This window comes from Drosophila serrata, unplaced genomic scaffold, assembly GCF_035046125.1.
Source record: "Drosophila serrata isolate PLE 108 unplaced genomic scaffold, ASM3504612v1 contig_276, whole genome shotgun sequence".
NCBI lineage: Eukaryota > Metazoa > Arthropoda > Insecta > Diptera > Drosophilidae > Drosophila > Drosophila serrata.
Window position 1 is genome coordinate 11,611,772 of NW_028257174.1, and position 19,749 is coordinate 11,631,520.

General features: G+C 34.2%; 1 protein-coding gene across 23 annotated transcripts in view; it reads left to right on the plus strand.

Annotated features, from left to right (window-relative positions):
- Window positions 1-19,749, plus strand: part of dlg1 (MAGUK family member discs large 1) — a 49,880-nt gene that overhangs the window by 5,748 nt on the left and 24,383 nt on the right. For 14 of the 23 annotated variants that reach the window (XM_086836512.1, XM_086836514.1, XM_086836523.1 and 11 more), the window contains exons 2-4: window positions 407-1,233; window positions 5,149-5,280; window positions 13,270-13,394. In XM_086836512.1, the coding sequence (XP_086692638.1) occupies window positions 1,215-1,233; window positions 5,149-5,280; window positions 13,270-13,394 (276 nt within the window). In that variant the 5' untranslated portion in view covers window positions 407-1,214. Of the gene's footprint in view, window positions 1-406; window positions 1,234-2,737; window positions 4,798-5,148; window positions 5,281-13,269; window positions 13,395-14,166; window positions 14,344-19,749 lie in introns of those variants that run through there. The other 9 variants (XM_086836515.1, XM_020949991.2, XM_086836526.1 and 6 more) reach the window with 2 other exon arrangements.

Genomic DNA, 19,749 nt, shown 5'->3' on the forward strand with positions numbered 1-19,749 from the left:
AAATTTCCTATGACTGAAAATAATTTAAAATAAAGTTTTTGAAAAGGAAAAGCCCATATAAATTATAGTATTAATTAAAATTTCTTTTGAACAATGAATTATTATTTAATGTAGTTTTTATTTTGATTTACTGTAGTAAAATATCTTGTTTATGATAGCCAGTGTCCACTGTATGATATTCGTTGGCCGAATGCAATCGGAAGCGTATTAAGCTGCGCGTGTCTCTCGTGTGTCTCTCTCCCGGTGTGTTTGTGCATTAAATATATATACATATATATATATTATCTATATATTTGTATATATTTTTTATGATTATACAACAAATGTTGATTTTTGACAATAAATACGACTGAGGCTGTGTTTTCTTCAATCGCTCACATTACGTTTTTTTTTTTTCGATTTATAGATTGGTGTCTGGAAAATAGGAAAAAATCGAGTTAATCAAATGCAATCAAAGGAAATCAAAAAGAGAGAGTAATATATATTTTTGTTTGTTTTGTTATTGTTGTTGTGCTGTGCCAGTGTGTTAAAGAGACATAAAAATAAGGGAAAAGGAGAGCGATCTACATAACAAATATCAATGATAATACAAATAATATTTCAAGTGCAGTGCTATAGAACCGAAAGCAGAAGAAGACCCAGAGCCATGTGAAGAATTCAAAAGAAAAGAAAAGGAAAATCTGCAAAATATAAAGGAAATCGTAACGCACACGTCAATGTAACCACAACTGCCCCGAAAAAAACCAACAGAAAATACAAAATAAACATACAAAATACATAATAAATAAAAACTAAAAGCGCAAAAAGAAACACAACAAGAAATAAATCTCCAACTTCGTTTGAAAGCCAAAAAACAACTATATTTGTAAATAAATGCAATATATACACTATATATATATTTGTAAAATATATTTAAACATCCGTACATGTGTATATGTGCCTGCAGAACTGCGCAAAACCAAAGCCTAGGTATATTTTGAAAAGAAAAAGTAAAAAATAAAATATATTTAAAAAAAAAACAACAAAAAACTACAAATTAATACAATTTTCAACTCGAAAAGTGACTCCAATAAACTCTCAAAATTGCGACCTACGCCTTTTCGAGTTCGGCGGCATTGAACCACTCTCAAAGCTGCAGCACCACCGCCATTTCCGCTGCCATTTCCACCGCCAGCACCGCCATAAATAGTAGTAGCAGAAACACCGCTCACAGAATGCCAGTGAAAAAGCAAGGTAAGCGAAAAATTGCACTTTAATTTCACTTCACATGGGGGCTTTCTTTTTGTGTTTTTCTTTTTGTATCCTATAGATATCATATATCATATATGCATGTGTGTGTATATATCTCTAACATATTTGCAGATTTGTTATTACATTTCAAGGAATTGTTTATCAATTTTGATTTAAAATTCAGCTTGGGGTATGCTTTTTCCGTTAAAAAGAGGTACAACATTATATATATATACATAGATATATTTCACCAGATATTTTTATATTGTACGGGAGATTGTTATTTAATTTGGAAACTCTAGCTCTTGTGGTTTAGGGAAACTAGTGATTTTAATTAGGGCAAAAAATATCGAATACAGAGTTGCTTTAATTAAAACTGTATTTCTTGACTAAAAGTTAACTTGTATGTAAATTCTTAACTCTTAATAAAATTTTATTAATGTGTTATTGTCATCTTTGACTTTTTATACTTGATAAATATCCCTAGTTTTGGTTTCATTGGAATCTTAATATACAGATATATCTTACATATTTGTAAATATGAAAGAATTGTTGTATCAACAGCCTGAAATTTTAGCCTATTGGGTCTGTAGTATACTATAGTCTTTTAGAATTCTGTCTTGGGAATTTTAAGATCCTATTTGCTAACAAATTTTAATGCCAGATGATCACAAAACACACCTATAAGCTCGAGAAGAAATATGATGTAACCAATTTACCTTCAATTTGGTCAAAAGTGTAGTAGTATAAGCTTTAATATTTTAAAAACTTAAGTTTTTACCAACCATTTCTGAAGTTTGTTAGACTTTCAGTTAGTTTTCCCAATAGACAGCTGTAAAATGGGAAATCCAAACCTTTTTTCAAGGAAATAAGAACCATAGTGCTGCAGACAAAGAAGTCATTCGATTATGTGTCATACAAATCAAATTGTTCGGCAACTAAAACTGGCCAAGAGGACAAAATCGGAGAAAAAAAGGGAATAAAAGCGTCAAAAGTCGCAGCAGGGAGGGAGGGAGAGGTATTCTGGGAGGCAGCTTCGTAAATGGTGAGTGAAGGTCAAAATCAGGGGACATCAAACTAACACACCAAAAACACACATGTATATATAAACACGAGTGTGTGAGCGGGGCCATAATGCGACTCGATTATAATAATAAATTATGTGTTTAATTTTTTGGCAAACGTCGAGCGAATGACAATCAGGGTATCAGGATGGTGCAGGGTCAGGGGTCAAATCTCTGTTGAAAAGACTGTCCAAAATTGACAACCAAAATAAGTTGTCCCCTGAAAATATACCCTCTACATATAAGATTTTGAGGGAGGTGATTTTTAAGATACATATACCTATACTTTAAATAAATCCCCTTTTTTATGAAATATTTTCATCAAAAACTGAGTTATATAATGGGCAAGATGCGTAATGCCATGAATTACTAACATAGGAAAGTTTTCCGAATTAAAATTAAGGAATTTTTGGCCTTATTAGTTTTTTAACAATGGGTATTTTTTTAATAACATTTTCCGACCGTTCCAATCCCAACAATTTATATGTATATAGATAGTCCACCGATTCGCCAAGCTTCGACTTATATACAAGTAAAATTATATAGAAGAATAAGTCCATATTGTTATTCAAATAGCTTGCTCTTTGTTCCAAAACAAATCTCGCACTTCTGTGCATATGATTCCCAACTTGTTCTAACATCCCCGGAACGAAGTGACTGCTGCCGGCCACGTCTCAGAAATGTGTTGTGTTAAAAAAGTTGCAAGTCATTGTTTACTAGTGTTCAAAGTTAGTAACTGATCATACATACTTACTGGTCATAGATACTTACTGTTCAGAGTTATTTACAGGTCATAGATACTCACTGTTCAGAGTTACTTACTGGTCATAGATACTCACTGTTCAGAGTTACTTACTGCTCAGAGTTACTTAGTTACTTACTTACTTAGTTCCAAAACAAATCTCTCACTTCTGTGCATATGATTCCCAACTGGTTCTAACATCCCCGGAACGAAGTGACTTCTGCCAGCCAAGTCCTAAATATGTGTTGTGTTACAAAAGTTGCAAGTCATTGTTTATTAGTGTTCAAAGTTAGTAAGTGACCATACATACCTCCTGGTCATAGATACTTACTGTTCAGAGTTACTTACTGGTTAAAAGATACTTACTGATCCTCTACAATTAACAACCGTTTCTCTGGCAGTTATATAGTATTTATATTTTCATAAAACTAAAAACGAAATTCTATAATCATAAAATATAGCTTTGAATCAAATAATCAATAAAATAAAAATATGTTAAAAAATGCAAAAGTTATAATTTTGTTTATTTAAACTACAGCTATAACGTTCAGACAAGTTGAATACTCTCTGTTAGGGTACAAAAACCAACTACTTAGGGTTAAACAAATGTAGAAAAATGTTTAAAAAGCGTCAATCTTTATTGATTTATTGGCGGTGAGAGAAATGAACGAAAGAACCACTAAACTATGTTCACTATATGGGCATTATAAAGCTCAAAAGTCGTGGGGACAGCAGTTCAGTTTAGCATTTGGACCCGAAGCGAGGTGGTCTTGGTTACCTAAAGAATGGATTCCGATACGGATTCGGATCGGGGGAAAAGCAGTGATCCCAATGAGGGTCTCTTGAGCAGCGACGAAAAGACATTCCATGATGACGACGATGACGATGATGATGAGGTGGATTCTTCTCCCGCTGATGATGAGGAGGAGCCCGAAGAGGAGTCTCTGTTGCCGCAGAAGAAACCTCAAGTTCGTACGGAGGAGGAGAAAGTGCCACCACCACCGCTGCCGCCATTAATGGTTTTGGTTCAATCGGCGGAAGCCATAGATGTGCCACCAGAAATCGATGATACTATTCGAATTCAAGCTGCTGGTGAAGCAACGGTTATTGATATTGAAATGGAAAAGGATCCCAATCCTGATCCTGAACCCGAACCTGAACGGGAAACGGAACCGGAACCCCTGAAGTGCCCCTCATCTTTGCGTGACAGTGTTCGGGAGTCCATTGAGTGCTTCTATTCCGCTCAGGATCTTCTGGAATATGGCCATATGCTGTCATCCACATCCATGGTTCGCACTCCGGACGTGGAGTCGGGTTATTTTGAGAAGTCCGAGAGCGATGCCTCACGGGATGAATGGGAAGGTCTACCATCGTCTTCATCCTCGGGAGCTGCACGTTGTCGCCTGCTTTCTGGAGTCTCTGGTCTGTCCGCTGCATCCTCGACGAGCCGACATAGTGCTGAGGGATTGCGTATGGAATTGAGTCGTTTCCGGGCCATGATTGAGACCCTCGAGCGGGAGAGTCTGGAGAAGTCGCAGTCGGAATTGCAACTGAAGGTGGTTAATCCAGCGATGAAGCCATCGAAGCCACAGCCAAAGAAGAGGTCACACCTCCAGGAATCGGCAGGAGAAAGCGGCTCGGAGCAGGGTTCGGAACGTGGCTCTGAAAGAGGCTTCTGGGCAACTGTCTTTGGCGAGGCGGGAGTGGAGATAAGTCAGGAGGAGGACCAACAGATCGAGGAACTGCAAAGTAGGCAATGGGGTAAATACATATATAGGGTTAATTTTGAGAAGATATGGGAAGTATTTAATAATATTATCTTGGTTTTTGCATAGTTCAGGTGTGAGTTAACTCTTAAATGCCAACTACTCAGGCGGTTTTTCTTTATTAAATGAATTTTCTAAATAAATAATAATAATTCACAAATTACCACATATAAAGAGAGATTAGAAGGAAAATTATGAAAGCAATAATCTAGAGTTGTCTAGAGTTGTTCTTTTACTTTTCTCTTTTTAAACTTATTTTAATCAAAGTAAACTCAATTATATTTTGTATATTATAGTAGTTCGATTTAATATTTATATTAATTCTGTATTTTTTTATATTTTGCAGAAGCTCATCGCGCGCTCGAGCTGCTCGAGGACTATCACGCTAGACTCTCCGAGCCGCAGGATCGGGCGCTGCGTATTGCAATCGAACGCGTTATACGCATATTTAAGTCTCGCTTGTTTCAAGCGCTGTTAGGTAAGTAATCGTACTAAAAGTTTATTAATTAACATAATAAATACAAAATTATTATTTAAATATATTCCTTATAGAAGAATAATTTAATTAAGTAGTAATAAACTAAGTCTAGTCTAGGTATTCTGACTAGGAATGATTGAAAATATAGATATATCTTTTGGTATCGATAAATCGACATTTTAACGTTGCGATAAATCTATACTCTATCTCATATATCGAAAGAACATATTCGGAATAAGAAACCAATAAATAAAATATCATTTTTGGTATATTTTTAACAATATTAATATTTTAACTTAGCATTTGATGCTTTTCTATATTTAAAATTTCAATATATTAAAGTGAACCCTAGTTATATCTTTCCAAGGTATTATAATTGAAGTCAAAAGCATAAAACACAGTGAAGAAGTCATTTCCGACTCTATAAATCATATATATTCTTGATCAGCATCAACAGCCAAGTCAATTTAGCCATGTCAGACAGAAAAAACATTTAAAACACATTTTAACATTTTTTTCAAAATTTTATAAGGGGTTACATCGTTAAAATTTTCTAAATTTCTCAAAAATTTCTTATTTTTAAAATTGTATGCAGAATTATTACCCTTATAAAAACTAATACAGAACTGCTTTCCGATTTAAAATTAATGCATTTTTGACGGAGCTATGATGAATTTACTCTCCAAGGGTATATAAAATTCGGTTTCCCGAAGTTGGCTTTCTTTCTTGTTTAGATATGATATTTGGACTGACTTTTGCTTTTGACACAACATAGAATTAATAAGTAATTAATTAAGTCTAGTTATAAGTTAGTCCAAGTTTTAATTGAGTAATTAACACATATATTGTTAAGATTATTGTTCAATCAAAATTAATATTTAAATACATATGCAAATTATTTAAATCAGTTTCGCTTAATGCGATAATGATGATAATGATGATTACTGAAGCTAAAACTATGTCGTAAACTTTATGCCAAGAAATGTTAGTAGGAAATGTTTGATGAGCTGGAAACATCCTTGAAAAGTAGTTGTTATCTGTGCAGAAGTTGCCTATCGTCTATTGATTTTTTTCGTCTGTTTTCTTCTTGCTGCAAATTATTTCCACTTGACGAGCAGCAACACCAACAACAGCGACAGGCAGAACCATAATATTGCATAGGATTTGGGTCAAAACGACCCAAGCAGCGCCGCAATAGAAGGCAATAGCACCGGCTAACAGCAGGCGGTCTGGCCAATAGTAATGCGGCCAAGTCAGCTGTTTCTTTATTTTAAAGGCCCATAAAAATGACGAATATATATGAGCATTATTTGGCCTTTCTTTGGTCATAAAAGGAAACAAAAAAGCAAGTTTGCTAGCGCATTTATTTGCTTATTTGCATATCTCTAAGAGTTACTATAAAACTAAGGGATCTCGGGATCTTTTAAAGCTAGAGCTATTTAATTTGGGATAGTATATATTTGTGTTGTAAGGATATCCTTCATATACAGACTGGACAGTATATAGATTATTTTAGCCAGGTTTTTAATGTGTTTTGAACTCTACATTTGTAATATTTTGGTATATATTATGTTTTAGATCTTTTATTTAATAATTAAAATTAAGATTCACTCAGTTTGTGAGAGTCAAAATCCTAAAATATGTTTAATAATTATTATTATACATATTTTAAATTTATAAAAATATGTTTTAAAGTTCAAAATTTATGGAAACCCTTAAACTACTTAGTTTCGATGAATATTTATCTAGATATAACAATTTTGGTAATATTCCAACTCAAATTCAAAGCAGAAAAGTTCATTGAACTTAGCACATTTGACGTGTTTGGTGTTTTTGCCTTGCCTGAATTTTGGCCACACTTGGTTATTTTAAATTTGGCAGCACTGTTTGAATTTGCTGTCATTGCTCTCTCCTTTCACTCTGTACCTTTCTGTCTCTCTTTAGCTGTAGTCGTTGCGTCTCTGTCCATCCGTCCATCCATTAGGTCTGCAGTTGTCTGTTTTGCGGGACTTGCCTGTTGTATAATTTGCAAAAGTTCCGCCCGTCTATACCCCCCTTCGATGGGACGTTAGGGGGGGCCCATAACCTCCCCCTTAGCCCCCTCTTGTATTGGCCCCCTGGGTGCAAACTGTGTTGTGCCCGCTGTCAGTGGCAAGTTGCATAATCCGTTTCGTTTCGTTATGCTCCTCTTTCTTCTCGTTCTTCTCTCTGCTCCTCCTTGGTTTCCTCTCTTCTCCTCCATTTCCTCCCCTCCCCCCCATAGCTTCCACTGCCTGTTCCCCATGTTACCGTTACAGTTTCAGTGACTGCGCTTGGCGTGTCAGAAATGTTAAACGGCTGACAAACATACACACACACACACATTCACACACACAACATGCAAACAAGCCAAACACGTGACACGTTAGAAAACAGGAGCTGAACATTAAGGTGGACCGACATCTCATAGTCCTTGATTTAGGGTCAAAATACATCAAGATTTTTTCAAAACTGTGTATATAGTAAATTTTCCAAATATTCAAAGATTGAACATTTGTTAAATGTATATGTTAGCATTGGAATATAATATATATTTTGTTAATAATATATTTTTATTCTTTTGAAATATATTTATAATAAAAGTATTTTATATTTAAAATTTTTTGAAACTGATAGAAGACGCTATAAAACTGATTACCTTAATTTGTAGTGTGCGACTTAAGAAAATCGAGGGAGATCAAAAAGATACCCCGTAAATGAACCAAGTAATGAGCAATTTAAAAAGGAAGAATTCTTAGAACCTATATAAAAAAGAACTTTATTCGAAAGGCTATTTTTATGCCAAATATTTCATTGATTAGATTTTTAAAACGATATTAGCATAGGATGCCTGACATGTAAACATTAGGTCACACTAGAATCAATTTTCTGGCAAGGCTGATCCCTATACCTTCTAATACCTCCTACCCATCAAGTCCTGGCACTTTGTTGAAGTCAAAGTCATTGCTAAAGCTATCCTATTCCCCAAACCCCAAGCACACCCAAGTCCAAAACTGTGCTACCACACCTCGTGGACGAAAGCGTCTGTCATCCTCATCAGACTCGAAAAAAGCAAGTCATTGGCCTAGTATTAGTAAAGAAATGCTTATTGATATGACAAGCGGGGAAAACCAACATTGTTCAAATCATAATTTCATGCTTATTATTATGCCATTAAATCATTTAGATAACTTGAATAGAATTCCATTACTTGTGTATCCTAACTATAACTAAGATTAACTTGAGGAGCTTATTAACTAAGATTTTAAGCTTTTAACCAAAACTAAAATACCCGACAAAAATCTATCTAACAGGGTACATGATGCTTTATTTTATTTCTATTTGTACACAACTGTACATCATTAAAGGTCCACCCTAATGATGTGTATATGTGTCCGAGAAATAATTAACAAGGTATTAGCCGCATCCCAACACCTGGGTGTGTGCGTGTGTTTGGGGTATAGTGTTCAACTAAAGGTTATGTGTCTGTCTCTTACTTGCTCCCCATTTTATACTGATTCTTTCTCTCTCTTTAAATGTCAGGAGAAATGAAAAAATAATGAGTAATTTTTAATGGAAATAAAGGTCCTAATGTTGGTAAAAAATTAAGTACATTGAACATTTTAAAATGTATGTACCTAGGTTAGGTACACATTTTTGATAAACCAAAAGGTGTCAAATGTATATTAAGTACATAAAGTCGGATTGTTAAGCATCTTTTTACAGTCTTGGCTTTAAGTTGGATTTCAAAACCATTCCTTATTTTTTATTAAAGATATTTTTCTGGAATCAGCAATTAATTCATAAAATGTATCTATTTTTGCAATATTTTTGGGTATTACAATTTTAGTTAGAAGCTTCAAATCCATTGAAGGAGTCATTTCCGACCCCATAAGTTATATATATTCTTGATCAGCATCAAAAGCGGAATCAATCTAGGCATGTTTTCAAAGAAAACATTTTTTTTTAATTTTTTTAAGGGGTTACATCGTTAAAGAAAATGACAAAAAATTTAATTTCTTAAATTTGTAAACTAAATATGCAGATTGGTTAACCTTATAAAAACAAGCACAGAACTGCTTTCCGAATTGAAATTGATACATTTTTGGCTTAGTTATGAATGATAAACTGCAAGGATATACCAGTTTTGGCTTCCCAGATTAAGCTTCCTTTCTCCTTATTATTAACCTTAGTTTTAAAGTTACTTTTTATATTCATATACAAAATTGTGGCCAGTAAATCGAACGACCACTGTGCTCAAATTTAGGGCAATTTATTATTTGAAAGCTCACAATTTGTTTGCTGAATTTTATCTGCAAACTTTTGGCCCAAAGTTTTTATTTAATCCAAAAGAAAAACCAAAGAGAGAGATATAGGAGAGGTCACAAGGAGCATGACCTGCACGTGGTCCACTCCCACTTCCACTCCCAGTTCCAGTCCCAAACCCTAATCCCAATTTAATTGGCCTAGAACTGGAATCATCTGCGACCTGAACACGAGCATAAAACGTATGGTATATATATGCATACACTTATGCAGATACAGTGAGTACAAATGTGGATACTGTGTTACCGGGGACTTATCGATTTCCCGGAATTTTCCCTCCGGACTCAAGATGGCGAGAAATAAAGTTTAGCATCGTTTCTTTTCTGTTCTTTTTGCCTTCGACATTGGCATTCAGCTGAGCTAAGCAAAAAATTGTTGGCTCAACAAAGGCGAAATAAAAACAAAAACAACAATAATACAAACAAAAAAAAAAAAACGAAACCAAATTGAATGAGCAATAATAATGGACGGGAAAAACAACAGAAGAACTAAAGAAGCCATCGTCGGGCAGCATTCCGAAGTATTCGATAACTCATTTTAAGTTCAAGTGGCCAAATCGATTGCATAACGCACTGAAATGCCAATGTTGGTTATTGGGAACATACAGTGATCACTTGTTAAGGGGGAGATTTCAGTGGGTTTCGGTAGGTTTAGATATCTTTAATTTAACCTGTTGTAATTGTTGTAATTACTTTTGAAATTTTATTTATATTGAAAGAGTTGGTATTCAAATTAAGGTTCTTTTATAATATATTCTTTCCTCTATTTCGATGACTGCATAAATTATAAAAATCTGTATTTAATTAAAGTTCATGCAAAGACCAAACACTCTTTACTCAAAATGCTCAAGCTGTTATTCCCTTTCCTCATCTTTAAGCTAGCACAAACCGTTATAAATTTAAAACAATTAAAGTTTCGATCGAATAGATAAACTGTCAGTTAACTTAAAATCATCAAATCTTTTTTGGAATAGATAAATTGTCAGTTTTTCTCTAAATCAACCACTAATTAACTAACTAAAAAAGTAACTAACTAGGTATTTAACTAACTCTAGAAGTAAAACCCAAAAGTAACTCATTTAAAGCATTTAAAGTTAACATTCCAAGCCTTTTTGTATTAATCAACCATTAATTAACTTTAATAAACTGTTAATATACATCACAACGAATGGGACCTGTACTTTATGTACACACACATACACACACACACGTTTTCAAAGGCTGCGCGTACTTTTCCATGCAATATTGAGTGGCATCCCAATATCCCATGGAATTCAATGCTCCTGTCCTGCTTTCTCTCTCTCTCTCCCTATCTCCCTCTCCCGCTCTTTTGCGCCCTACTGCACATAACGGGATTGCTGTCGTGCACAGGAAATTAAATGGGCGCCATGGATTTCGTTTCAATTTTGTTTTTTTCGTGATTTTCTCTTCTTTTTTTTACACAGATTTTTGGTTCCGAGTTTCAGTGGGGTTTCTTTTGGTTCCCCATTTGGGCCACTTGACTGCTGTTGAAGCGAAACATATTGGCGGTGGCTAAAGTACACACACACACACACCCACACACATATGTGTGTACCCCTCCTCCACCCCCGCCCTTGTGCCGTCCCATATTGCAGCCCGTTGCTTCCGCTGTCAGTTTGCATTGAAATGTGTGCATTTGAGATGCATTCTGACAGTTTTCTAAATTCCCCGCCTGGCTAAAGCAGCTTGCTTCCTGCCAGCCTGACACTGAAATGAATTTAATAATTTTGAACATAAAATATGAATAGATATGGGTTAAGAGGTTACATCCGCCCTGTTGTACAAAAAGTCGAGAGATTATCACATAAAATTTAGCAACTAAATAAGTAATGGCTGGAATACATTGCCTACTTTTTGGGTGCTGCATGTTGAGAGTTTATTTTAAGTGAAATATATTAGAAATCTCTATGGATTCGACATCCATTTAGAAATAAATAGTAATGGTAAGCGGGATAGTTGAATACATTAATCGATATTTTAACGTTGCTATAAATTGGTAATATAATATCACTGGATATATCAAAGTTTTATACCCTTTTAGGGTATTAAAATTTCAGTCAGAAGCTTCAAATCCATTGAAAAAATCATTTCCGACCCTATAAACCATATATATTCTTGATGAGCATCAAGTCGATCTAGCTATTTTTGGTAGAAAAATAAAATGTATAATTTTTTACAAAATTTTATAATGGGTTACATCGCTAAAATTAAACAAAAATAATGTCCAAAATTTTACTTGTTTAAAATTTTTAATCGAGTATGCAGATTTATTAATCTATTAAAAACTAACATAGGAAAGTTTTCCGAATTGAAATTAATGCTTTTTTGGCTTAGTTTTGAGCTTTTTATTTCTCGATTCAAAGAATGCGAATATTTCAAGTTTAGTTATGATCAAAATCTGATTCGATTCCGTAAATCAATTGCAAACTTCAAGAGTATATAAACTTCGGTTTCCTGAAGTAAGATTCCTTTCTTTTTTAATCTACATTGCATAATTAGAACTTCTGTCTTTAAATACATCTTATAATTTTCTGACAGTGTCTCTTGAGCTTCTTTATTAAATTTATTTTCACTGTATAATCTGGAAAAAGTCGCCTTCGATATTTTTGTTTATTTTGACTGCACTTCACTGGCTCGTTATCGTTATTCAATATCAACTTCATGACTGTTTGTGTTCACAAGAATTGCTTGTGGAGCGAATGTTGTTAATTATTCATTTGTTATGTGTCCACTTGAGATGGTTTTTTTTTTCGCTGAGTTGGCAAATGGGAAAACGGAGCAGATTTCAAGACCCTCGGACTGTAAACAGAGGCTGTGAATCAGTGATTCCTTGGAAACTGGATAAATACTTGGATAAATACGATTGGCCAGATTTGAACGTAAGTGAAAATAATTTAAAATCGAATTATAAAATCAATCTAATCAATTTTCTTTACTTTTTAACAGGTCCAGGGATGTTTGATTTAAACGTGACGACTTTAAAGAGGCAAAGGAGAACCACCAAGAGACCAAGCTTACCGAATTTAATTAATTATATTAATATTAAATAATATTACTACAATGGAATCTAAAATCGCCTTAAAAAAAACTGAAAATGGACCAGTCAACAAATGCAGATTATGATGAAGATTATAAGCTGTTTCTGGACTTTCATTTAAAAAGAAGATTTTAAAATAACTTCCTAATAATTTAAATTTTAAATTACATTGTATTTGCAATTAGAACATAAAGTGATGGTTTCTTGAAGACCAAGGGAAATTCTATTAAAGATAAATATGTATAAGTTAACCATGCATAATGGTGCATCGTTCCGTGAGGTTAAACTGGAATATTTAATTTGTAAATATTAAATTTATAATAAAGGTTAAAGAAATAATAACATTTCATAACACAAAAATTTAATGATATAACTTTATATTATTAAGTATGAATACACAATAGTATTGGTGATAGTATATATAATAATAATCCATTTGAATAAGCTTTATTAAACTTTTATAAATCTCTTTAAGTTCAGAAATTAGATTAGAAATAAGCCCTTAGACTGTAGACATAAATTAAATTATGTTATGTATGTTTGCATATTTATGCTAAATATTAATTCTTAAATTATTCTTCTTTTCAGATATACAAGAATTCTATGAATTGACATTATTGGATGACTCGAAAAGCATACAGCAAAAGACAGCGGAGACCTTGCAAATTGCAACCAAATGGGAGAAGGATGGACAATCCGTTAAAATAGCCGATGTGAGTAGGATCCAAAAGCTATAATCATTCCCTAAATAGTACATAGAGATAGTGAAAAAGTGTTTTGGGTTGGTTGTTATACAAGAGAGGGGCGTATATATATTATAGATTTAGATAATACCTCCTGTTTTAGACTGATTTTAGATTTTCGTTTAAAAATCATTTCGTGACATTTCCTCAAATGTATTATTTTGCTACCACTTTGTTCATCATTCATACTATATATCTCTTTCAAGTTTCATTTCAAGATCCGTTCAATTTCTTAATTTTTGCTTATGCTTAGATATATATTTGTATCTCTACCGTACTATGGCCTTACAGTCTATAGACTTTCGCCTGTTCCTGTCTGATTTTTAGATATTATTTATTGATCTAAGTTTTTCTTATACTAGAAGACTTTCCTCTAGTTATATTCTTTACCAGATTGAGGTATTATTTATGAAAGCCTAGAGTTTTTCCCTATGTTTCCTTATAAATATATATTCTTCTTCCCTGTTGTCTACCTCTTTTCCTCTGATATATATAAATAGTTGTTTTATTTCAAAATCTGTTTAGAGATCAGTTTAATCTTTACTATTTTTGTGTGATCTTTAATATTTCCCCAATTGTTCTGAAAGTTTTCCTTTGAGTTTGAGATATTATTTCCAGTTTCAAGTTGACATCTCTTGCTCTTACTCAATCTGCCCCCATTCTATACTGTTCTCTGTTCTCTTCTCTTCTTCCACTCTCCATGCTTACTACTACTACTACTTACTATCCGAAACTCGCACAGTTTATCAAAACTTCAAATTTAAATCGCAATTGCGCCTATGAGTTTAACAGCGACGCCTCATCCAATCAAACCAACCAATCAGCCCCGATTCAAAATCAGATCGCGAATAATGTCAGTGCCCAAGCGCATGCCGAGGCGCTCAGCAGAACATTTAAAAGCGAATTGGAAGAGATCTTGGTAAGATTGCATTCACACACACACACACACATAGCACTTTCATTTCATTGATTTAATATAGCATACATTCTGGCATCATATTAGGATTGTACTTGCATAGAGTACATCGAGGGAAAAGGTGCCATCTAAATATTGTGTATTAGCTAAAATTGAAAATATCGTAATCTTGGATGTATAGTATCGCAAAATATCGTATTCATCTGTAAAATATCGATAATAATACAGGAAAATGTGCCTAAAAAGGAGGGAAGGACTCATTTCTGACCCTATAAATCATATATATTCTTGATCAGCATGATCAGCCGAATCAATCTAGACATGTTTGAAGGAAAAAAAATTTGAAAAATTTTTCAACATTTTTTAAGGGGTTACATCGTTAAAATTATAAAAAAAATTTGAAAAAAAATTAAAATTTTTCAAAGTTCAAAATTTAATATGCAGATTTATTAACCTTTAAACACAGATAACAGAACAGCTTTCTGAATTTAAATTTATGCATTTTTGGCTTAGTAATGATAGATTTACATTCCTTCTTAAAGTCCAAATGCAAACTGCAAGGGTATTCAGAATTCGGATTCCCAAAAGTATCTTCTTTTCTGGTTAACGATTATATTAGTCCAATATATAAAACCAAATATACCAATTTGTTAAATTCCATGCCTTAATTAGGTTATTGCTAATGCTTTGAACTACATATGTGAAAGACAAGCTAAATTGTTGGGTTTGAAAAATGTCACTTTGGCAAAAAAATGGGTTAATATCCGTCTCCGTCATCGCGCTTCCCCCCTCATAAATGTCGTCCCCGCCCTCGGTAATGGCTGTAGAAAAAAATCGAGAGCACAGCCATTAGTTGGCCCGAAGCTAATTGAAATCTCTTGAACATGTCCTGGGTCCTTAACACGTGGCGAATGGAAACGGCTGGAAAACGTAGGACGGAGATGGAGTGCCCAGGATTGGGGGGAGGAGCTATGAACAGCCACTCGATCCTAGCGAGAGGTTTGGTTGAATGTCCTTACGCCCAGATGTCCCTGGATGCGGCTTAAGTGGCTATGACAACCGTTACCCCATTCTATGCCGTCAACCGGGGCCAATAATGATACCCATTAGCCAGATTTTTAATTGGTATAAATCCAGGGAAATGTGTACTTAAGATTGATTATTACAAAATAATATTCGAGTCCTAGTATTGGGTATACTTAGTAAAGATTTTATATCTCTGGAGAATCCAAAAGAACCGTGAAAATGGGAGTTTTTTTTTAGATTTATTCATTTAAACAATTAAGAACATCAACATTGGGAGATTTACTATTTTAAATTATTAATTCAATTATTTCTACATTTTACAACAATGATCTAGTGTTGTATACTTTCATTCTTTTGCAATGGAGAGGTTTTCTGAAATCTCTCCAGAGTACTTTAAATACTTTAAGAGGTATCTTTAAGTCGTGAGTTTGTGTCCTTTTCAATGGGCTTAGTTTCAGTTCGACACGATTGATGGTGTTCCTGTAGTCACGGTGAAAGGCGCGAGCGCAGACATAAAGGCTCAGATTCACAACCTTTCGCCCTCGCCTGCTCGCACCGCATCGTGCCGTCTCTGTTGCTCCTCTGTTTGTTGTTCTTTGGCACCCATTTCATTATTGTTGTTCCTGTTGTTGTTGTTGTTGCAATTGTTGCTGCTACTTGTCCGTCCTGGGACATGCGTACTGAAATCGTGAGGTCGTGAAATCGTGAGGTCGTGAAATCGTGAAATCGTAAAATCGTGAAACCGTCGAAACTTTCATCGGAACAGGCGAAACGATGAAACGTGGAACGTAACAAAATCGGCAACGGTAATGCGATACGAACGGTAAACGTTAAGCGTGCTGTTGGTAAGGAAAACAGTGGTTAATGGCTATAAAAAACATTTGGTTCCTACATTTTAATAAATTAAACCATGCAAACATATTTGCATAATTAATTTATAAAATTTTATAAGAAGAAGCACTAATTAAACAACGTAAAAATAGGAATTTTTAAATATTTTAATAATGTATGCAATTAAAAAAATATTGCCATAATTACCCTATTATTCTGCGCTGTATTCCTTTTTTTCTGATGTAAAATTCAAGCCATTTCCCTTCCATTTCTTATTTCAAAGGAGTATTAGCAAGAAAGATTTAAAAAAAATAAATAAAAGTGAGTGAGTTATGTAACTCATACTTTCCTCACTGATTAAAATTAGGACTTTTCTCTGACCCCAAAATTTAATTTTAAATGTTGCCTAAAGAAAATAATTTATATTTTATTTATAAACTCTTCAAGCTGATAATATTGCTGGTTTCCTTTAGCTAATTTTCATTAAAATCTTATGGGAATTCTAAGACTTTAACTAAGAAAGAAATAATTATATAATTTATAACAGAGAATATATATAAATATTATCTTTTTCTAGTACCTTTTGGATATTTGCTTTTGGTACAAATATAGTTTAAGGTGGGGAATATTTATAAACAGATCTCTAATGGCAAAGAACTAAATAATAAATATCTTCCGCAAAGCACATAAATAATATTTATTTTGTAATAATAACTAAGGCAAAGTTTCACATACCGAGTACCCACTGTACCGCCAGCACAAGCTGCCAGAGGCTTGAAGGATGCTGCCGGAATGCCGACAAATGTTTGTTATCAGTGCTAACCAATGAACGATTGCCCAAGGTTCCCATTACTTATTTCTTTGGCTATACCCTGGGTACTATACATATTGTGTTTAGTGTCTTTTTTTTGTGTGTTGTATTTTTTTTATTATTTATTTTTTTTGGGACTATTGTTTGGCCGGGCAGCCGAAGCAGCAGCAGCGCCGGCAGCCGAGCGAGCGAATGCTTTCGGCTGCTTCGGACGGACTTGTGCCCGGACCCCAGACCCGGACCCGGGTCTAGTGTGGACTGGTTTCTAAAGGGGCGGCTGGCTGGCTGGGTGGATGGATGGGTGGGTGGGTGGTTTGGGTGGCTACGTGGCTGGGTGGTGGATGGGTGAATAGAGGGAGGGGACGGATGAATGGCAAAAACGGCTGCGACGACGGAACGGCAAAGGCGGTAGTAACAGTCGTGCCGTCGACGCGTCGAGTCGCACAAAATTTTTAGCATAGCGGCGCGTGTCTGTCTGATTTTGTTCTTTATTTCTCATTCTTTTGCGAAGGCGTGTGTTCAGTGTGGTGAAGGGGCGGGGGGAATCACCTTTAACCCCCCCTTCAGACGATGTTTAACCCTCGTTAAGCGGGCACGCACACACCAACGACAACAACAACAAAACAAAAGCAACCGGAATTGTTTGGCTTTTTGTTTTAGTTTTCTTTTTGTGTGTGTTCAAAAACATGCTTATTTTTTAAGCAAAAATAAGTACAAAAAAAATAATCATAAAAGTACTAAGAACTAAGAAAAGTACTTTAAGAATTACAAAAAAAAAGTATAAATAATTAAAAACATTAAAATATAACAAGTATAACATTAAATGAATGATAAAAAAGGAAGAAGTTGGAAAAGCTTTAGGTTTCTTGTAAAATGTATCAGGCATTATGTTGTAAATTCATTATAAAATTTTAAAGCTTAAATATTTCAATTAATTGAATATAAGATAAATATTAGAACCTATAAAGGGAGGAAAGAAAACCATAATTATTTAACTTATAGAAATTATAGTTTCTCTTTTTGTATATTTTACGAAACAGTGAAATATCATAGCCTACTTTTAGGTAGCAAATTGTAAGTCTTAATTCCTCAATTGCAACAACGAAAATAATACAAATTTTGCAATATTAATCAACATAAATTAAAGACTTTCTTAAGGAATTTATTGACGTTAAAGACTTTTAAAAATAAACCAAATATATTTTTTTGTTCTCTGTGTATGAACCATTGCGTGCTCTTTCTCTCTCTCTTTCCACTCCTTCTGTCGCGCTCTGTTTATCCCGTTATCAGTCGTTGGCCGGTCTCTGTTTTTCCTTCTGTTGTTGTTTTTCCTTTATTTTTCGAACGTTTTTTTCTCCACCGCCTGACACATGCGTGTCCATCACTCATCTCCTTTGGCGCCAAAAAAGCAAACATTTTACATAATTGTAAGACAGAATGTACACATCAAATGAAAACAAAAACAACAAAGAAAATATATACACAGAAGGCAAAGAAAATAGCAAGCACCCGAAACAAGATTAAACAAGGCAAAGTTAAGGGCATTTACAAGATGGCAGGTGAGCTACCTTGCTGGCGGCATACGGGGCGTATGATGAGCAGGCAGCCTTCCAAATATTACGTATACGCCCCGCACATCTGCTGCACAGTAATCGCTCGCTCAGAAATTAAAGCCATCACCACCGCAGCCAGCAGGTGCCGCAAATTAAAAGTGATTAAACCTGCACAGCAGTTAATTGAGTCATTACTTTAATTAATTGCTGCAAATCGTGATAATTTCAGGCAATATTGGACGACATATATTTTCTCATAAGCCCGAGAAATCGATATGAATAGTTTGAATTTCGAATAATTTAAGCAGGAAATGTGTGATAAATGAGAAAGTGAGATATAAAATAAGTTTAGTACTTAAATTAACGCATTAATAAATAATTATTATCAAAATACCATATATGAAAAAAGAATTTAACTATCATATATAATAAAAATTACAAAGTAATGGACCAAAAAACGTATAAACCGTTTAAAAACTATCTTAACTTTTTTATGATAACGTTCTTTAGGTTCTTATAATAATTTATGAGTTTTAAATAATATTTTTAAGTAAAAATTAATACCAAAAGTTATTTAAAACTCAAGTAAAAGTTCAAATCAAGTATAAGAAAATATAAAAAATTATAGAACTACATTCCACTTAAAAGTTTTCACTGTTTCCTCAACCGATATATATATCTTTTTGTGTTTTCGTTTTTTTGTTTTATTTTATTTTTATTTTTTTTCTTATTTATTTCATTAACTCAACCCCTTATATACTCCGCCCCATGTTTTGCCTTCTGTCTTGGCCGTCCATTGAGTTTTTCATTCATGGCTATATAGCGCCTGGCATTGGAAAACATCGTTAAATCAAGAAAAAGAGCAACAACAACAGACAGTGGAAGCAAGTCGAGCAATATATCAATCTATTTATTTTGGCAGCTCGCAATACTTCTCTTCGCTCGGCTTTTCTTTCATGCCAAATACCGTTTGGATTTTCCGCCCAGTTCTAGTCCATCTCCCAATGCTAATTTCGCATATAGCAACGGCCAGAATATACACAGAACTAAACCACATGTTCCCTCCAATCCGATCCGATCCGATCCGGCTGTAAACAAAAAGCGATTCGGTTTATAGAATTCAGTGTTTCGGTGTATTCGTTATTCGTTATTCGGACCTTGGCACACTCTATAAAGAAAATCAGAAGC